Below are 15,637 nucleotides of genomic sequence, written 5' to 3'. Positions count from 1 at the left end.
AATTATACCACGGAGATTGACTGTTTGGTGTTTGAAGTGTGCGTGGGATCACACTTTCCATGAATAGATTACTTTGCCGGCCCTCAGCCACCCACCCACCAGTGTTACCTTCGTACCGCTAATGCGTGCGTGTCGTGCAGATGAAGCCAAGCTTTCTGGGTCCCATTCCCACGACTTTATTCGACGAATGCAACATGTTGACGTGTCGATCGTGGCCCACCAACATAACATTTTCTCACAGCGAATATATATATATATATATATATATATATATATATATATATATATATATATATATATATAACGTATAAATAAATAATAATAATTGATAAATCCAAACCCAAAAATTGGTTGTGATGCTGATATTTCATGCTTTACATGTATTGATACACCTTAATTGAGATGCATTCTTCACAGGTCTTGCAATTTGGTAGGTAGATAAGATCATGAGTGGTTCATCCATTAGCATACTGACACTTAATACCATCACCTGACCTCTCTTTAAATGACCTATGCAATGTCCCTTTCTATTTATTTTGATTGCCATTTTTGTGGTTTTTGCTTATAAATAAATGGTGTGGCAATGAGCCAATTAGGGGACATGATTGATGGTGATCTTGTGGTCTACTTTTGTTGCCATCCTCCCTATTCACATCCCCACCAACTTATTATTATGCCGATTAGAGCTCCGCTTAATTGATTAGTAAATGATTCCATTCAAAGTTAGCTGCTTTTTTGCAAAAGTTTTCTTCTTTTTTAGGATGGATTTAATATTCTTCCAAGCAAGATAAGTGAGGATGGTTCCCTTTGATTTAATTAAGGTTAATCTTTAGCCAAGTCTTATGATCGAATCTTATCTTCATTTATCTTTCATAAAATAAAATAACTGAAATTAATGGACACATTATAGTAATTCGAGACAGACCAAAGATCATCTCGCAAACAAATGATCTGCACAATACAATACATTTCCAACACAGGTATTCTTCAACCATGACCAGCTCACAGGTGTATGACTCAATGTGGAACACACAATTACAATCAATTATCACCACATAGAACAGAGTCTTGCACCATGCACACTCTGCATCATGCAGCAATCACTATGGCTCCCATCATTATGATGACTATAACAACTCAACTAATTAACATTTATTTAACTTTGGTATCTATCCCCCAAAAAAGGAAAGTCTGATTCCAAGACTGATAAGCATTATAAAATGTTTGAGTGGAAGCAACAGGGAGAACTAGCAAGCGGAATGCCCATTTGGAATAAGCAAAACAAGGCCAAGTGACTAGAACAATCTTTCCCTCTCTGGCGCCGGCAAGCGATGAAGATTGCATTATGCTTTCGTGATGCTGTACTCCTGCAATGTGGGGAAATCCTTATCTGCAAACTGAGTCAAGTCAAGAATTTGATTAATAAGCATGAGATGTGGGGAAATCCTTATCTGCAAACTGAGTCAAGTCAAGAATTTGATTAATAAGCATGAGAACTCTTGTTATCGTGTATCATCTAAAAAGACTAATTGTAGAACCACTGGAAAAAATAATAGTTTGGAAGATTTAACCAGGTCAGTTCTTTTTTCTTTTTATTTTCAAGAAGGCTTACCAATATCAGGTAATCACCACGAACAATTCAATGGCACTTCGCAGTAGGAGACAAGAGCATCCTTTGCTATATCTGGTTCTGTAGCCGAGTGAAAAATCAAACACGCTGGGGCTCCCCAGCACAAAGACACTCTTGAGAACACCCTGGACTCTGCAGAACAGACAGTACTATACACACAAATAAAGGACTGCATGTAAGACATATATTCGGTTTATAAGATGAAAAGTTAGCATACTATACATTTCAGTTGAAACTAAATTTCATCATATAGCAGTTGTCATATTGAAGAAACTAAAAGGAGACGGCTTTTGGTTGTTAAAGGTGATTGTCGTATATATAGAATGATTTCTTTACAATCATAGCAGATGTACGAAGTCTAACACAGTTGACTATAATGAAACTTTGTTGAATGATTCAATAAAGTTACACATGGGGACCATAGGCACACATTAATTATGTAAAACATACACAGGACGGAATATATATGGATTCAGTTGATTGATAGGATTGAGTCAAAAGATGAGGGGGCATCGCCTAAAGTCTGGTACGATACGGAATGCTACTTTTGACTTGATACCACCATCCATATGATGAAAGAATTATTACTAAGAAAACTACAAATTACTTCTAACCAGGGACGAAAAATAAAAGGAATGAACCGACAACATAACAAGTTTATCATACATGACCACCGTAAGTTATGTCGCACTATCAGATCACATATAGGTTGTAACACATTAAAAACTAAAGAAAAGAGATACAAACATCAAGTTTAATCTGCTGAAGTGAGATTTTCCATCTTTCCTGCAAGGTGATCAACATTTTTCCCGTCGCACCATGTGTTTCCTCGCTCTCCCAACTCTCCTTGACTTTGTTTGTCATCTAAATCTCTTCTTTTTGACTGGACTTCCTTTGTCTCAGAAGAACCTGGGATCTCCGTAAGAAACTGTTCCCAGAACACATCATTTGCCCCTGTCGGTGCCACAGTTCCGGTAGTTTGACCTCTTGACGAATCAATATCTATGGCAGCAGGTGCTAAATTCATGTCTATCTTAGAAACCTTGCTTTGTGAATCTGTTTGTATTTCGGTTGCAGGAATAACAGACGTTTCTGCATCACTAGTGGATTCTGCTACCTCTGGAGATGAATGAATATCTCCCGGGCAAGGTGAAGGAGGATGCAGTTTAGGAAACAGCAATTGCAAATTCACATCAGTCTCCCCGGATGATGCATTCATCTCATCAAGAATCACATTAGAGGGCAGGCATGGCACGATACTATCATAGCAGACATCGTCACCAGAAGCTTGACTAACACTTTTGAAGAAATTTTCCAATGAATTCAACGATGATTCCATCTTCTCAAATGGCTCCATGTCGAGTGCATACATAGGAAGAATGTCAGACTTTTCTCTTGCAACAGGCTGAAAAGACGCGATCTGGTTATCTTCCATTATAGCATCCTCACTTAGAAAATCGATCTTTGGCAATCTCCTTTTCTTGCTACGAAGATCAGAGAATTGTACAATGTTAGAAAGGAACCCGGGTTTCTGTATGATTTGTGCCAAGAAGTCCATGAGGCTTCTCTGTCGGTTTTCCAAAACCTGCAATCTATCCTCTAAGGACTGCATTTGGTGCTCCATTCCATGCCGCTGCTGTGTCTGCTTCTGAAACTCATTCAAAAGTGTACCCTTTTTTTGCTTAAGCCTCTCAATTTCCTCTTCAAGCTCCTGTCTTTCAGCTTCCGAAGTGTTGCCTTGGTTGTGCAGCGAATGGCTATGCACCGGCTTGCGTCTGTAAATGTTTTGTAAGAGGTGCCTTTGTCCTCGTATGAAATCGTCATTTGCGAACTCCCATTGATCAGGGTCTGTTTTTCTGAAACCCTGTAAGAACATAATCATTTTAATCTCCAAAACATCGTAACAACACTACGGCAAAAAAAAAAATCATAATAATCTCAGCCATGTTTGATGATGTACTTGTGGTGGAACGTATAAAGACATGACCGCTACAAACTTAAGGCTCGCAAAATGGAAACAATTAACTCTATAATAAATCAATACATACGAAAACTTAAACATTCAGAAAAGTGTAAAATAGTCCACAAGCAATCAACTCATTTCCGACCTATAAAAGAAAAAAAATTCAATACTTGAACAAATCATTCATACGATCTCTCTTCCTGTTCGAAGAACATAATTCAAGATTCAACAATTGTGTATGAAAATTTTGATCAAGAATAGAATTCCATCATATGAGTGAGTGGATTTATGTCATTCTTCTGACCAGATAAATCGTACAGACACAACAGGCAACATAAAGTAGGTCAATCGAGATGAACTAATTAACCAAGCATAATATGTGACACAGTTTCCAATCCAAGAAATTACTCATGTCCGTTAAAAAGAAGAAGTAGTCTTCTATTGGGATTGTTCCACTTACATAAGTGTTGAGCTGCCTGACGAAGCTGGAGAAATTGTTGTGCTTAAAATACTTGGGAAGCAAATCCCTAGCAAACTCCGGCGGATTCCACACGACGAAGCTCGTGTTTGAGGGGCTCCATGAAACGATGGAGTTCGTCGACGGGTCGTCCACCATCTCGTATGTCTTCGTGAGGAACGGGGGAGGGGAATTCGAGCTCCCCCGAGAGCCTTCCATCCCTATCAGCCAAACACCACCACCAGATCGGGAAGTCAAAGCATCCTTGCCCCTTCAAGATTAGGGCAAATCGCATCCTTCCATCGAAAGATCAACCAAGAAACCACCTCCTCATCCACAACCTCGATCGATCCGCTCCATTTTCAAATGAGCCACGAAGTCCCCATCTGACCGAGAGGCCGAAAGACACCGCGTGGTTTCAACTTTCAAGATCAAGCACCCAAATGGAACAACCTTTACACCAGAACCGATCGCCAATCAGGCGACGCCTTCGAGTAATCCGCGCAAAGGTCCGACCTTTACGACGAGGAAGATTAAAAGGAAGCAAGAAAGCGAGAAAGAAACAGGGAAAACACCTACGAGCTTAAAAGGAACCAACCTTTCCTCCTCTTCCTCTCGCTCGTGCTTCTTCGGATGGCCAAAACCAATTTTTGATGCGAGAAACCGAACTCTTCGATGCTATTCTGGAAGGGTTCAATGGCGATGTGGTGTGTCCGAGTCGGAATCGTCGGAATTTTCTAGAAGAAGAAGCAAGCAATAATAAGAACAAGTCTAACCCTCCCTGGAAATGAATCCTTCTTTTCCTTTTTCTCTCAATCTTTTTCTATAATAACTTTGCACCTCTCTCTCTCTCTCTCTCTCTCTCTCTCTCGCTCTCTCTCTTCACAGTACAATGATATGTGAAATGAGCTTTTCCTCTGTCCAATTGTTGATAATGAATAGCTGCGGTGAGCTCTGCAAACAAATTTTAGTTCCTGTCATTTAGAAAACTGAAGTCAACAAAGTAGATATAATTTGATTTATATTTTTTATTATTTTTCATACGATAAACTTCAAAATATGTATTTTTAAATATGACTATAATACATTTGAATATATATATATATATATATATTAATCCAAAGTGGATCAAAAAAAAAAAAAAGAGAGATGAATATATAATTCATATTATTTTGTAATATTTTTCATACGATAAACGATGATCAGTAAATCGTTTCATAATGCCAAATGCCAAAGAATTTTGAACTTTGAACCATTAAGAACTTCTGTCGACCGATTAATCTGCCAATTCAAGGCGATCGATCAACCAGTCCAGTCCCGACACCAACTCGTCAATGGCACCAGCGAACTGTTCGATGGTATGTCTCTGACGGAAACGGTGGTGGGTGGGAAAGCATTTTCTAAGCTTCTCACCTTCCCAACGGTGGTAGAAGAGAAACTCGAGAGATCATCACAACCACCACCCCGTTGATCTCTCCAAGTGCAGCGAGGTGCGCCTGCCTTTGTGTGGGTGGGTTGTTGATGCGGTGGAATGCACCAGAAAAGGAAGCACCATGGCGGAAGTCTTCCTTTCCTCCTCCTCCTCCTCCTCCGCCTCCTCGCTTCTTTGACAAAGGCAACGCGATTAGGTCGAGGAGAGCTGAGATAGTACTGCAGGCAGCTCAAGCTGATCGATGAATGATGACAGAGATGAGAAAGCGGTGGAAGAAACGTGATGCTGCCGCACGCTAATTGGAAATGTAAGTAGCTGATCGATGTAAGATGTCACAGCCAAACTCATCTTCGAGTCTAAGAATCCAATTGCTTGTTCGTTTGTTGGTGATTGTAATGGTTCCAATCAAAAGAATAGTCTACGCGGGTCAGATTATGCATGAAAATATCACACCCACACAAACAAAATATACATCAGAGAAAAGCCAACATATGAATCAAAAGGAATTCTCTTGAAATCTCCGGCTGTCGCCTTACAAATGGATCACTGGGTGATAAGGTGGGTCCCCAAATGCTTCGAGGAGGAAGACCTTGTCTTCGACTTGAGCAAAGCGAAGGAAGCTTAGGTCATGGTGGCCGCAGAAACCTCCTCCAATCACGCAGATCAGAGTCATCATACGACACAATGCGTAGAAGCTTCGTAGTGACGACGACGATCTCTCTCTCTCTTACTCTCTCTATCTAAGACTAACATTGCTTTCGTTGCTACGCGTCCAACTCCATGACCCGATATAATAAGGCTGTTTGTCGTCAGCAGGCTCGTCATGGTGATGCAAATTGCTTCGACGACCTGGAACGGGAGATTCTTGTCCATCCAAATGAAACCATGGAGATTGCGTGCTTCGAGTGCACTTCGTGGGGATTAGTTGTTCACGGAAGGAAGGCAGTAGAATTCCTGTCTCACCTTCTCTGCCATGATCGACCGATTAAGAGATGCGGCAAGGGAAGGCGACGCGTCCCGCAGTTACTCTCCCAACTCCTTCGCTGCTTGTTCATGCCCACATACCAACGGTGAGAGACGGCGCAGAGCGGAAGAGATAACGTTAGGTGGAGACGTGTATGTCATCGCTGCATGGACGGGGAGAGATGGAGACTCGTCTTCCTTGGCGTCCAACGACTCCAATAGCGACTCACCGGCACACTTACTGCTGCCACTTCATGCACTTAACACAACTTGATCTGCAGCGGAACAACCAGCAACATGAACATGAGTTCGTATCCAACGTGGAAGTTCCAAGTCTGGAACATGAGTTCATCATCCAAAAGTCTCGGAAGTGCATAAGAAGATGAATGATTGGGAAACCAGTTTTGATCCTCATAATGGTTTCTCAGCCCATTTAACTGCTGCAGCTAATACTTCAAGACAACACCTTTCTGCTGCAGAAGCAAATTGGTGACAGAAACCTCCACAGTATTCTTCCCTTGCAAAGAGTTACAGGAGAAAGCTTATGAAGCCTTTCGTTGCACACAATGCAAGCAAAGCCAAGACACTGTTCTTCTCTGTGCTACACAAAACAGAGAAATGGAAACAGTAATGGATTTCTATTACTGCAGTTCGAGAAAAACTCTTGAATTTGCCAAAGCCTCCTCAGCACGAAAAGAACTGCAAAATAACAATTTTTCTTAGATGGATTTAAGTAAATTCAACACTTTGAGGTATATCAGATATTTGAACATAGATAGTACTGAATCCATATATGGATCTATAGAATTCAGAAGATTTCAAATCAAAATTCGATTGTCAATGTGGTTGGCTATACAATGGATATACATTTGTTTCCTTTGCTAAATGAAGGTGTTAATAGTTTTCATTTACTTGATTCCTTTTTCATTCTTTTCATTTGGATGTGGTTAATAGTTGCATGGTGAGGACAGATCCAGCTTTTGGCAACTAGTTTCAGCATGATGAACTCATATTACAAGCTGGTAGGAACGATTTGCTCAATTGTTATACCTCAAAGATTCCTTTGACAACCCAATCAGAGCCTTTCATGGGACAAACAATGGTCAAACAATCCCCAGTTGATATGAAGGAGATGATGGGGAAGAATAAGATGCAGTCAGGGAGGATGCTGCTTGGTAAGTGTGTGTTAGCTTGTGACAAACAGAGAACACTCGGTCACAGTGACTGTCTCTGTCATGGACTAAACTAATGGTCATCTGAGATTACAGGATTAGATTAACAGAGACAGATCTGTTTGGATTAGTCTTGTGTCAGAGTGGCCTTCATTAAAGGTACTCCCTCTGATGTGTTGATTTAGAATATCAAATCTGTTTAGCAACATAAGCTCTCAAGTTGTTGCATTTGGCATTTTGCATGGGGTGTTTTCTTCTCAGACCTCACTTTCTGTGAAGATTTAAGAATCTCTTTAAAGTCATAAACAAAGGGTTTAAGAAACAGTACTGTGATTGTAACATGGAGAGCACTACAAATTGACACTGTTAATGATAATATTATTAAGTCATTCTTGAAAGGAAATTGTTTCTTGGGGTCTAAAATGATATATGGAATCAACTGCTGAGTTTGGTTTGGATCCAAAATGAACTTTCATGATGGTAAAACAGAGCAATCTCACCCAAATATATCTTCAAGTTAGGTATCATCATGAAATTGAATCCCTTTTTCTGAAGGATATGTGCAAGCATGGACTGATATATGTATTTAGGCACACCACAACTCCAGAAAAAGGTCTCTTTGCATGATTTCATATAGACATTCAAGTTTGATTCAGCTTTTTCCCAGTCAAAAGGTTGAAAAGATTTCATTGCTAATCTTCCAAGCAAGGCATGGACAACAGGGAAATGATAAATGTATGACCTATGCCCATTAGGTGATAGGTTGTCTGGCATTCTTATATTAGATTTCTAGCAGTGTAGCATCTATGGAAATCACCAGTAGATCTAGAAAACTACTGTCTCACATTTGGAAAGCTGCCTTAGCATCAGCACTAATTGCTTATTCTGATTAATTATTGTTCCACAAGAGGGATGAAGTTGCTTGTCAGATTCAAACTCAAGGTGGTTTCTGACTTCATGGATAAGCTTGACTATGTTTCTGAATCACAGGCATACATTCATTTCAGTCATAAACTGTAATAAATGTGAGAAAGATGATCAAGCAAGTCAGTCCCTTTTCCCTTTGTGTGGTGTCATTGGTGACACATGACATTATCTAATGAAAGGGACCTTTTAGTTAGGTACCTTTTCTGAACTTTTGATGCCAGTGTTCTTCCCTTTGACTGGTAACATTTCCATGTGCCAACCAAGTTGCATAGGTGCCTTTGAAAAGATGATGTGGTTTTGGATCCCTGTGGAGGATTGATCTCCTCTATCATCATATGTAACTCAGGTTTTCAGATCTAAAAGCTATTTCAGAAATGACTTCCTGTAGGATTCATCTCATCCTCAGAACTGGAAACAATTGACTTCAACCTATGATTGGTAGAATCCAATGATTATTGTGACATGGAAGCTACAACTTTCTAATGATCTCTGGAACATAAACATTTGTTTGACTTGAAACCCAGTAGAAGAGTAGGTGGTTGATCTGTATCCATGGATCTTTAACATATCCTAGCTGGAGGAATCCATGAAGTTAGATACAAAGTAGTTGGTTGGTAAAGGAGAAGCACCAGTTGATGTGTATCTGATGGAACTGAACAGAGTAAACTGGTCATAGACTCTTTAAGATAGATAGATGTTCATGCCATTTGAAGAAACATATTCAAAAAATATTTGCCAGTTTGAAACTGTGAGCAAATAATTCAGCAAGTTGGTATCATCTAACCAAACAACATCTACATTGGAGCATTTGCAGTCTCACCAAACTTGTTGATTGTGCAGTGTTAATGTTTTCAACTTATAATAGCCTACACCAAGCAGTAATCATTAGACCAAGCTCATGTCCTTTTCTCTTCTCTCACACAAGACCTGCACCTCACCAAGTTTCAACAATGTAGACATTAGGTCCTTTGACTTTTAAGTCTCCTCTTTCTTTTTGTAGAGTCTAGCCATTTAACTATTACATTAAAGAAAACAAAAAGCTTAATCTATTCATTACTGAATTCAATCAACTCAGACTCTGTGTTTTTTTGTACTGAGAAAATTATGGATCTTCTTCTAAATACACAACTAAAGTAGTAGAACTGAGTGACTAAAATTTGCATTCCATTTTCTTTAACATGAAAAAGACATTGAATTGACCAAACAATGAAACTGAGATTCCAGGAAAAATTGTCATAGGTGCCAGTTTTGACTTAAGGTTGCATGAGTGTGGAAGATCTCCCGGACATAGAAATTATGGTACCTTAATGAGATACACATTTAGTATAGAATTTGCACAAGTGAGAAGCTTGATTTATGGCAACCTATTCTCAAAAGTTAAATAGATGAGGAGGAAATCAAAAATGAGTTTCTGCAATTCTAAATTCAGTCGAAACCGATTTCGGAATATTTCTGCGATTCATCTGCATTCATATTTCGATCAATCTCCATCGAATAAATACACTTGACATGTTAATTTTGTAGAATAGATTAAAAAAAAAAAACTTCATTCACCATTTTTTTTGTTTCTAAATGAATCATTATGATTGAAATGATAATGCAGCCGACAACCATCGGATCATTGAACTTGGCTTTTTGGATGATTTTTTTTCTTTTAATGTTTCCAGATGAATGATTTCATAAGTTAGCATCCATTAGATTATGAATATGCTTATTTTGTCACCAGGAAACAATTCACTTTGCTATGTTTGGAATAATAATACATTGAGACAAATCATGCATGAATCCAATGAACAAAGACAATATTGGAGCTTCTTCCTCAAATTCATGGACAGGCTGCAAGTTCTCTGCGATGACAGAGAGGTACATTGGGTCCCTTACCAGCTTTCTTGGTGTATTAGTGATGCAAATTTCCAAAGACCCTCATCTAATTGTTGTCCTTTCTGCAGGGAAATAAAGAACATTAGGACAAGGACTCATCTCCATGATTCGTGAGTTGCCAACCTCAACATGAGATCACATAGTCCTATTCCCAGCATGATCAAAGGTGACATTATGGACAGAGAGGGTTGTGAACGGTACTGTAAACAAAGCATGCATTCATTTCTTACAATCTAATAAGGAGAATCCAAAGAAGGGGAGGAAATGACAAAAGGAATCACACACAAAGCGACTCTCTTTCTCTCTCAGAGATAGGAAGTTTATTTGGGTTACTCCGAGAAAATTTCAGCACCTGCACAAATGCTACAGATCTACAGAAGCTCAGCTACTATATGTACACGAACCACTACCACATGCCCCGTCGCACTGGCTCTTCCAATGGTGGCCACTGCTGCACCGCGTCTGGGCACATCAAAGAGCTTTCCTCGTTCCAGTTCATGCCTTCAGATCCATCGAAGCAGTCGAATCCTTCTAACTTGACCGAGTCGAACTGGAACAGCTCATCCAGCTCGGTCGAAAAGCCATTGGAGCTTTGGGAATCTTCACGGGACGAACCGCGGCGCAGGGAAGAGGAGAGCAGGGTGGCAGAGTCGCAGATCGGCAGGGGCAGCGGCGGCGTTGCAGGAGCAACGAGAGGACTTCCGTGGCTCGGTCCCTCGGTATGGCCTGCGTGGCCGATCGGATGCATCTGCTGCGGAGTCCAGCGATCGGCAGGGCGGACGCCAAGTCCATCTCCGTTACAGCCGTAACTAATAGATTCTTGCTTGGGGCGGCCGAGCTTACGGGGGGGCGGCTGACGGCCGTCGCACTGCTTGCCGAAGAGCTTCTTCTTCAGCCTCGTGTTCCAGTGGTTCTTGACATCGTTGTCGGTCCTCCCCGGCAAATGTGCAGCAATAATAGACCACCTGCTCTTCCACACACAGCTGAACGTTAGGGACGAACCGAAGAAGCATGCTCTCGCAACTGGAGACAAGAGGATCTCGGTCATCACCTGCTACCGATGCTGATGTACAGTCTGCATATAATGCTATCCTCTTCTTCGGAGAACCCTCCATGCTTGATGTTTGGCCGGAGATAGTTGAGCCACCGGAGGCGGCAGCTCTTGCCGCAGCGTCTGAGGCCTGAGTGTAGCAACGAGCACCGGTAAAGATGAGGGAGCCAAGTGTTCGACCTGGAACCGAAAGTTACACATGAAGCAAGCAAGACGCACCGATCTTTTGGGGGAGGGCGATCCAGTTGCCGCCGGTGCCGTGCTGCTCGATGTAGGACTTGAGCTTGGCGTCCTCGTCGGGCGACCACGGCCCTCGCTTCACTTTGGCTTTGTCGCAGCAGGGGGCTCGTCCCATGGCGGCCGTGGCCTGCCTCTCTCTGGCTTACTTCCTCCTCAAGCCAAAGTAGGTGTTAGCTTCTACAGATGGGAAAGCATGAAATGATAGATGGAGTTCGAGAGAGAGGCAGTAAACGAGCAGGGAATTAAATAAGATGGTGAGGAGCGCAGACGGAGGGGGGGTTTCTTCCTGCTTGTCTTTGTTGGATTAGAATCTTTCTTTCTCATGCAGGCAGGCATCAGCGCTTTGGCCCACCTTCCTCTCCTCTCCTCTCCTCTCCTCTGCATGCCATGTAGCACATACTCTTTATGTTTCCTCTCTCACTCCACATGCATGCAGAGCACCGATCTGTACTTGTGCTGGGCGTACGCATCTGGGAAAGAAACATGTATCATATGGTCGGCCGAGAATTCACCTCACTTGCTCATCCTTGCCGTGATTCTTTGCTGGTGATGATAGGGTGACACCGACGACGACCTGAATATATTTACATCGTATCCACCACTAATATGAGAGAGAGAGCCAAATTGTGTGATCCCCTTATAACTGTTAGGGTGTCAAATCTAATTTGTACGAAATGTTACATTTTAGAGAGGAGAGAGAGATCTACTCGATTATATTATATGCTTGCATTAAGATCGAGAGAGGAGTAATTAAATAGCAACGTCTGACATGAAGAAATTTTCCTTTGGCGGCTAAGTATAATAGCCCAACACAGTGAGTCCAAAACCAGCTAACATAGCATGTGGGATACATGTTCCAATACCGGAGAGCTCCGATGAATGGGTACAACAGCATGGGACAAAGATGTTGCAGGGCTATCTTGGTGTGCCGTTCCTTCGAAGCAAGCATTTGCCCTCATCTGGGTGGGTTGGGTTAACCCAATGGGTGGATGCCATGAAGAGTTGGATTCTCGACGAGGGTTTAGGGATGGCGTCTCAGACAAGAAATGGCATGGGGATGAGGGGGTGGGTCCCAAATGCTAATCGAGCCTATATATCTAATATCATGAAACCGAGCAATGATGCGTTGACACGATGCAGGAATGCAGTGGACGACATCTTGACTCCAATGGCTATCTGTCATCTTCATCTTCTTCCCTTCGTTTCCTCTTTGTTTTTGTTTTGGCCCTTTCGTAGATAGCCCGCCACCACATTTTTAACAACGCAATTTGGTAAGCTTTAGCGAGAGTGACACATCAACCTCTCCATGTACGATTGGCGAGCAGTGATTCAAACCTTTTCGACAGCACCCCATCGATCGATCAGTCGATCTCTGTCTATAAGATAGCTTAGCCCCCGTTCGTATTCATTTACGTTATCCGATGGCCAGAGAGAGAGCTCTGCCGAGAAACTTGAACTCGGAGAAGACTCTTCGACGAGACGGTCCAAAATGGTGTCGCGGTGAGAGCGACGTGGCATCGAGCTCCAAGACGAGAGAAAATTCTGTAGCTCGATGGATGCGATGAGCACCGTTGTTGGATTCATGAAAACGGAGAAGGATCGTACCGATTGAATCATATTGTATATATAATTTGTCGTCGTATAGGGTTAGTAATGAGCGATGAGGATTTGAAGAAGAAAGCCGAACTGTTTGGAGAAGAATCTATTGAATCAGTAAGTCTACGAGTAGTAGAATCATAGGGGTATAAATCAACTGAATTTTCGTACTGACGATGATGTGAGACCGGACATCGATTGTCGTTGTTGTTGGATCGGTACGCTGATTGATTTATTAATTTCATAAATTTGAATTATTAATTGGATAATAATCGTCTAATCCTATCTATGACATGACACATCGATCTGTGACCAAATTAGATAATAGATTATCTTGAGTCAAACTTAATATCTAAACTCATATTAGTACACTAAATTAAGGTAGAGTACGAAATCATCAATCAGATGAGAATTATCGAGTAAGTATGATGATATTATGGTTCTTCGTTTTGACATGGGTGCACTCTCTCTCTCTCTCTCTCTCTTTCCATGAGTACAACTTTGAACTCTGCTACAAAAGGTGATGGGAAAAAGGATGAGAAGGAGTCGTGCTGCTGTATCTTCCGTGGCGCAGTCAACAGAGCAGTACCCATTAGAACTGTTGGCCACAGCCCGAAAACCGCGGGTTGAGATGGAAAAATGAAGCTGACGATACCAATTATTGGTGTTCGGGATCGGCTCATCAGGATTGTTCCAGATAAGGTCCTTTTTGTCTGCATCCATCCTGATGTCACTCTGCTGCCCCGCTGTTACCTACTATTTGCTCGGAGGCCACTTGTGGACTTGATGATGCAATTTTGCAACAGCAACATTGTTGTTGTTGTTGTTGTTGTTGTTGTTGTTGTTGTTGTTGTTGTTGTTGTTGTTGTTGTTGTTGTTGTTGTTGTTGTTGTTGTTGCTCGGAGGCCACTTGTGGACTTGATGATGCAATTTTGCAACAGCAACATTGTTGTTGTTGTTGTTGTTGTTGTTGTTGTTGTTGTTGTTGTTGTTGTTGTTGTTGTTGTTGTTGTTGTTGTTGTTATTTTTATTATTATTATTATTGTTATTATTATTATTATTATTATTATTATTATTATTATTATTATTATTATTATTATTATTATTGTTATTATTATTGTTATTATTATTGTTATTATTATTGTTATTATTATTATTATTATTATTATTATTATTATTATTATTATTATTATTATTATTATTATTATTATTATTATTATTATTATTATTATTATTATTATTATTATTATTATTATTATTATTATTATTATTATTATTATTATTATTATTATTATTATTATTATTATTATTATTATTATTATTATTATTATTATTATTATTATTATTATTATTATTATTATTATTATTATTATTATTATTATTACTACTACTACATGAGGAGGGGGGATAAGAGGTGCAAGTCCACCACCAACCTCTTTTGTTTTTTTTGTGTTGGAGCGTGTTTTGTGTGTTGGAGCGTTGAGAAGGCTGGCTATGCATGCTATAATAATAATAATAATAATAATAATAATAATAATAATAATAACAGCGTGTTTTGTGTGTTGGAGCGTTGAGAAGGCTGGCTATGCATGCTATAAACATGGGGAAACCGAACCAACGCCGCCGCGGATACCGCCACCAACCGCGCCCGCTCGCTCGGTGGCGGTGGTGGGTCGATTTATTGCTTAAGGTTATTCTATTGTTTTATTTTTTATTTCAGAATATTTTCTCCCAACTCATGCGTCGCCTAATCTGTTATGAAAACTGTATGGATAAGCTAACAAAGAGTCAGAAAACAACAGTTTCGAACCGAGTCCTTTCTATCTATCTTGTGTAAATTAATTAATAGTTGAAAACCTGCACGTGGATTTTATCCCAACCCCAGCCCGAGCCCCAAGCCGACCCACCCCGTTGTTGTTCCTATATCACCTTACTACCTACCTAAAGCAACATAATTAAAAATTTTCGATGAAACACATTTTTAGGAATTTATTTTACAGTAAAAATAGACGACATCTTTCCACGATAATATTTACTGCAGATGAACCTGATTATTTCCATGATACACAAAATATAGTCCAATCTTTTTACCTCTATTTTTTTTATTAAAAAATTCAAACATCTGTAATCAAAACACAACCAAGACTCATTATTTTTTCCTCACTTGATCATATATTTTTGTTGTATTTTTTTTATTACTTGCCACTCCAGATATCCTATGAGGCCAAAATTGCAGTCATTATTCTCGCACTGGTTCCACTAAAAATCTTATAGACTTTTCACAACTTAATACAATTTTTCCTAACAATTCAAACAAGACTGTCA

At 40.2% G+C, this 15,637-nt stretch overlaps 2 protein-coding genes across 6 annotated transcripts; both read right to left on the bottom strand.

The window, feature by feature from the left end:
- Nucleotides 1-952: 952 nt before the first annotated feature.
- On the bottom strand, nt 953-5,980 carry LOC103989602 (heat stress transcription factor A-4b). Of its 5 annotated transcripts, none has more exons than XR_001978639.2 (6): nt 5,464-5,888; nt 4,649-5,004; nt 4,054-4,566; nt 2,378-3,494; nt 1,613-1,779; nt 953-1,397 (listed from the first exon to the last, which is right to left on the bottom strand). XR_001978639.2 is itself a non-coding variant. In XM_065189106.1 (4 exons), the coding sequence occupies exons 3-4, from the start codon at nt 4,267-4,269 to the stop codon at nt 2,385-2,387; spliced, it is 1,326 nt and encodes a 441-aa protein (XP_065045178.1). In that variant the 5' UTR covers nt 4,270-4,566; nt 4,649-5,024; nt 5,464-5,980; the 3' UTR covers nt 2,258-2,384. The 5 variants fall into 5 exon arrangements, 3 of the variants coding, with proteins under 3 accessions (XP_065045178.1, XP_065045177.1, XP_018683306.2); XR_001978640.2 differs by having other exon boundaries at nt 1,613-1,762; XM_065189106.1 differs by lacking the exons at nt 953-1,397; nt 1,613-1,779 and having other exon boundaries at nt 2,258-3,494; nt 4,649-5,024; nt 5,464-5,980.
- A 4,646-nt stretch (nt 5,981-10,626) lies between these two features.
- Nucleotides 10,627-12,232, bottom strand: LOC103989601 (transcription factor MYB15). The gene is made up of 3 exons (XM_009408488.3): nt 11,696-12,232; nt 11,477-11,606; nt 10,627-11,390 (listed from the first exon to the last, which is right to left on the bottom strand). The coding sequence occupies exons 1-3, from the start codon at nt 11,829-11,831 to the stop codon at nt 10,832-10,834; spliced, it is 825 nt and encodes a 274-aa protein (XP_009406763.2). The 5' UTR covers nt 11,832-12,232; the 3' UTR covers nt 10,627-10,831.
- Between the last annotated feature and the right edge of the window lie 3,405 nt (nt 12,233-15,637).

Source organism: Musa acuminata, chromosome BXJ1-6 (genome assembly GCF_036884655.1).
Source record: "Musa acuminata AAA Group cultivar baxijiao chromosome BXJ1-6, Cavendish_Baxijiao_AAA, whole genome shotgun sequence".
NCBI classification, from domain to species: Eukaryota; Viridiplantae; Streptophyta; class Magnoliopsida; order Zingiberales; family Musaceae; genus Musa; species Musa acuminata.
This window is presented reverse-complemented; position numbering and strand designations above follow the sequence as displayed.

Coding starts and splice junctions, on each gene's coding strand:
- LOC103989602 (XM_065189106.1), bottom strand. CDS start 4,269: ATGGAAGGCTCTCGGGGGAGCTCGAATTCCCCTCCCCCGTTCCTCACG. Junction 3,495..4,053: donor TCAGGCAGCTCAACACTTAT/GTAAGTGGAACA, acceptor ATGTTCTTACAG/GGTTTCAGAAAAACAGACCC.
- LOC103989601 (XM_009408488.3), bottom strand. CDS start 11,831: ATGGGACGAGCCCCCTGCTGCGACAAAGCCAAAGTGAAGCGAGGGCCG. Junction 11,607..11,695: donor CGCCCTCCCCCAAAAGATCG/GTGCGTCTTGCT, acceptor TGCTACACTCAG/GCCTCAGACGCTGCGGCAAG. Junction 11,391..11,476: donor TACATCAGCATCGGTAGCAG/GTGATGACCGAG, acceptor GTGGAAGAGCAG/GTGGTCTATTATTGCTGCAC.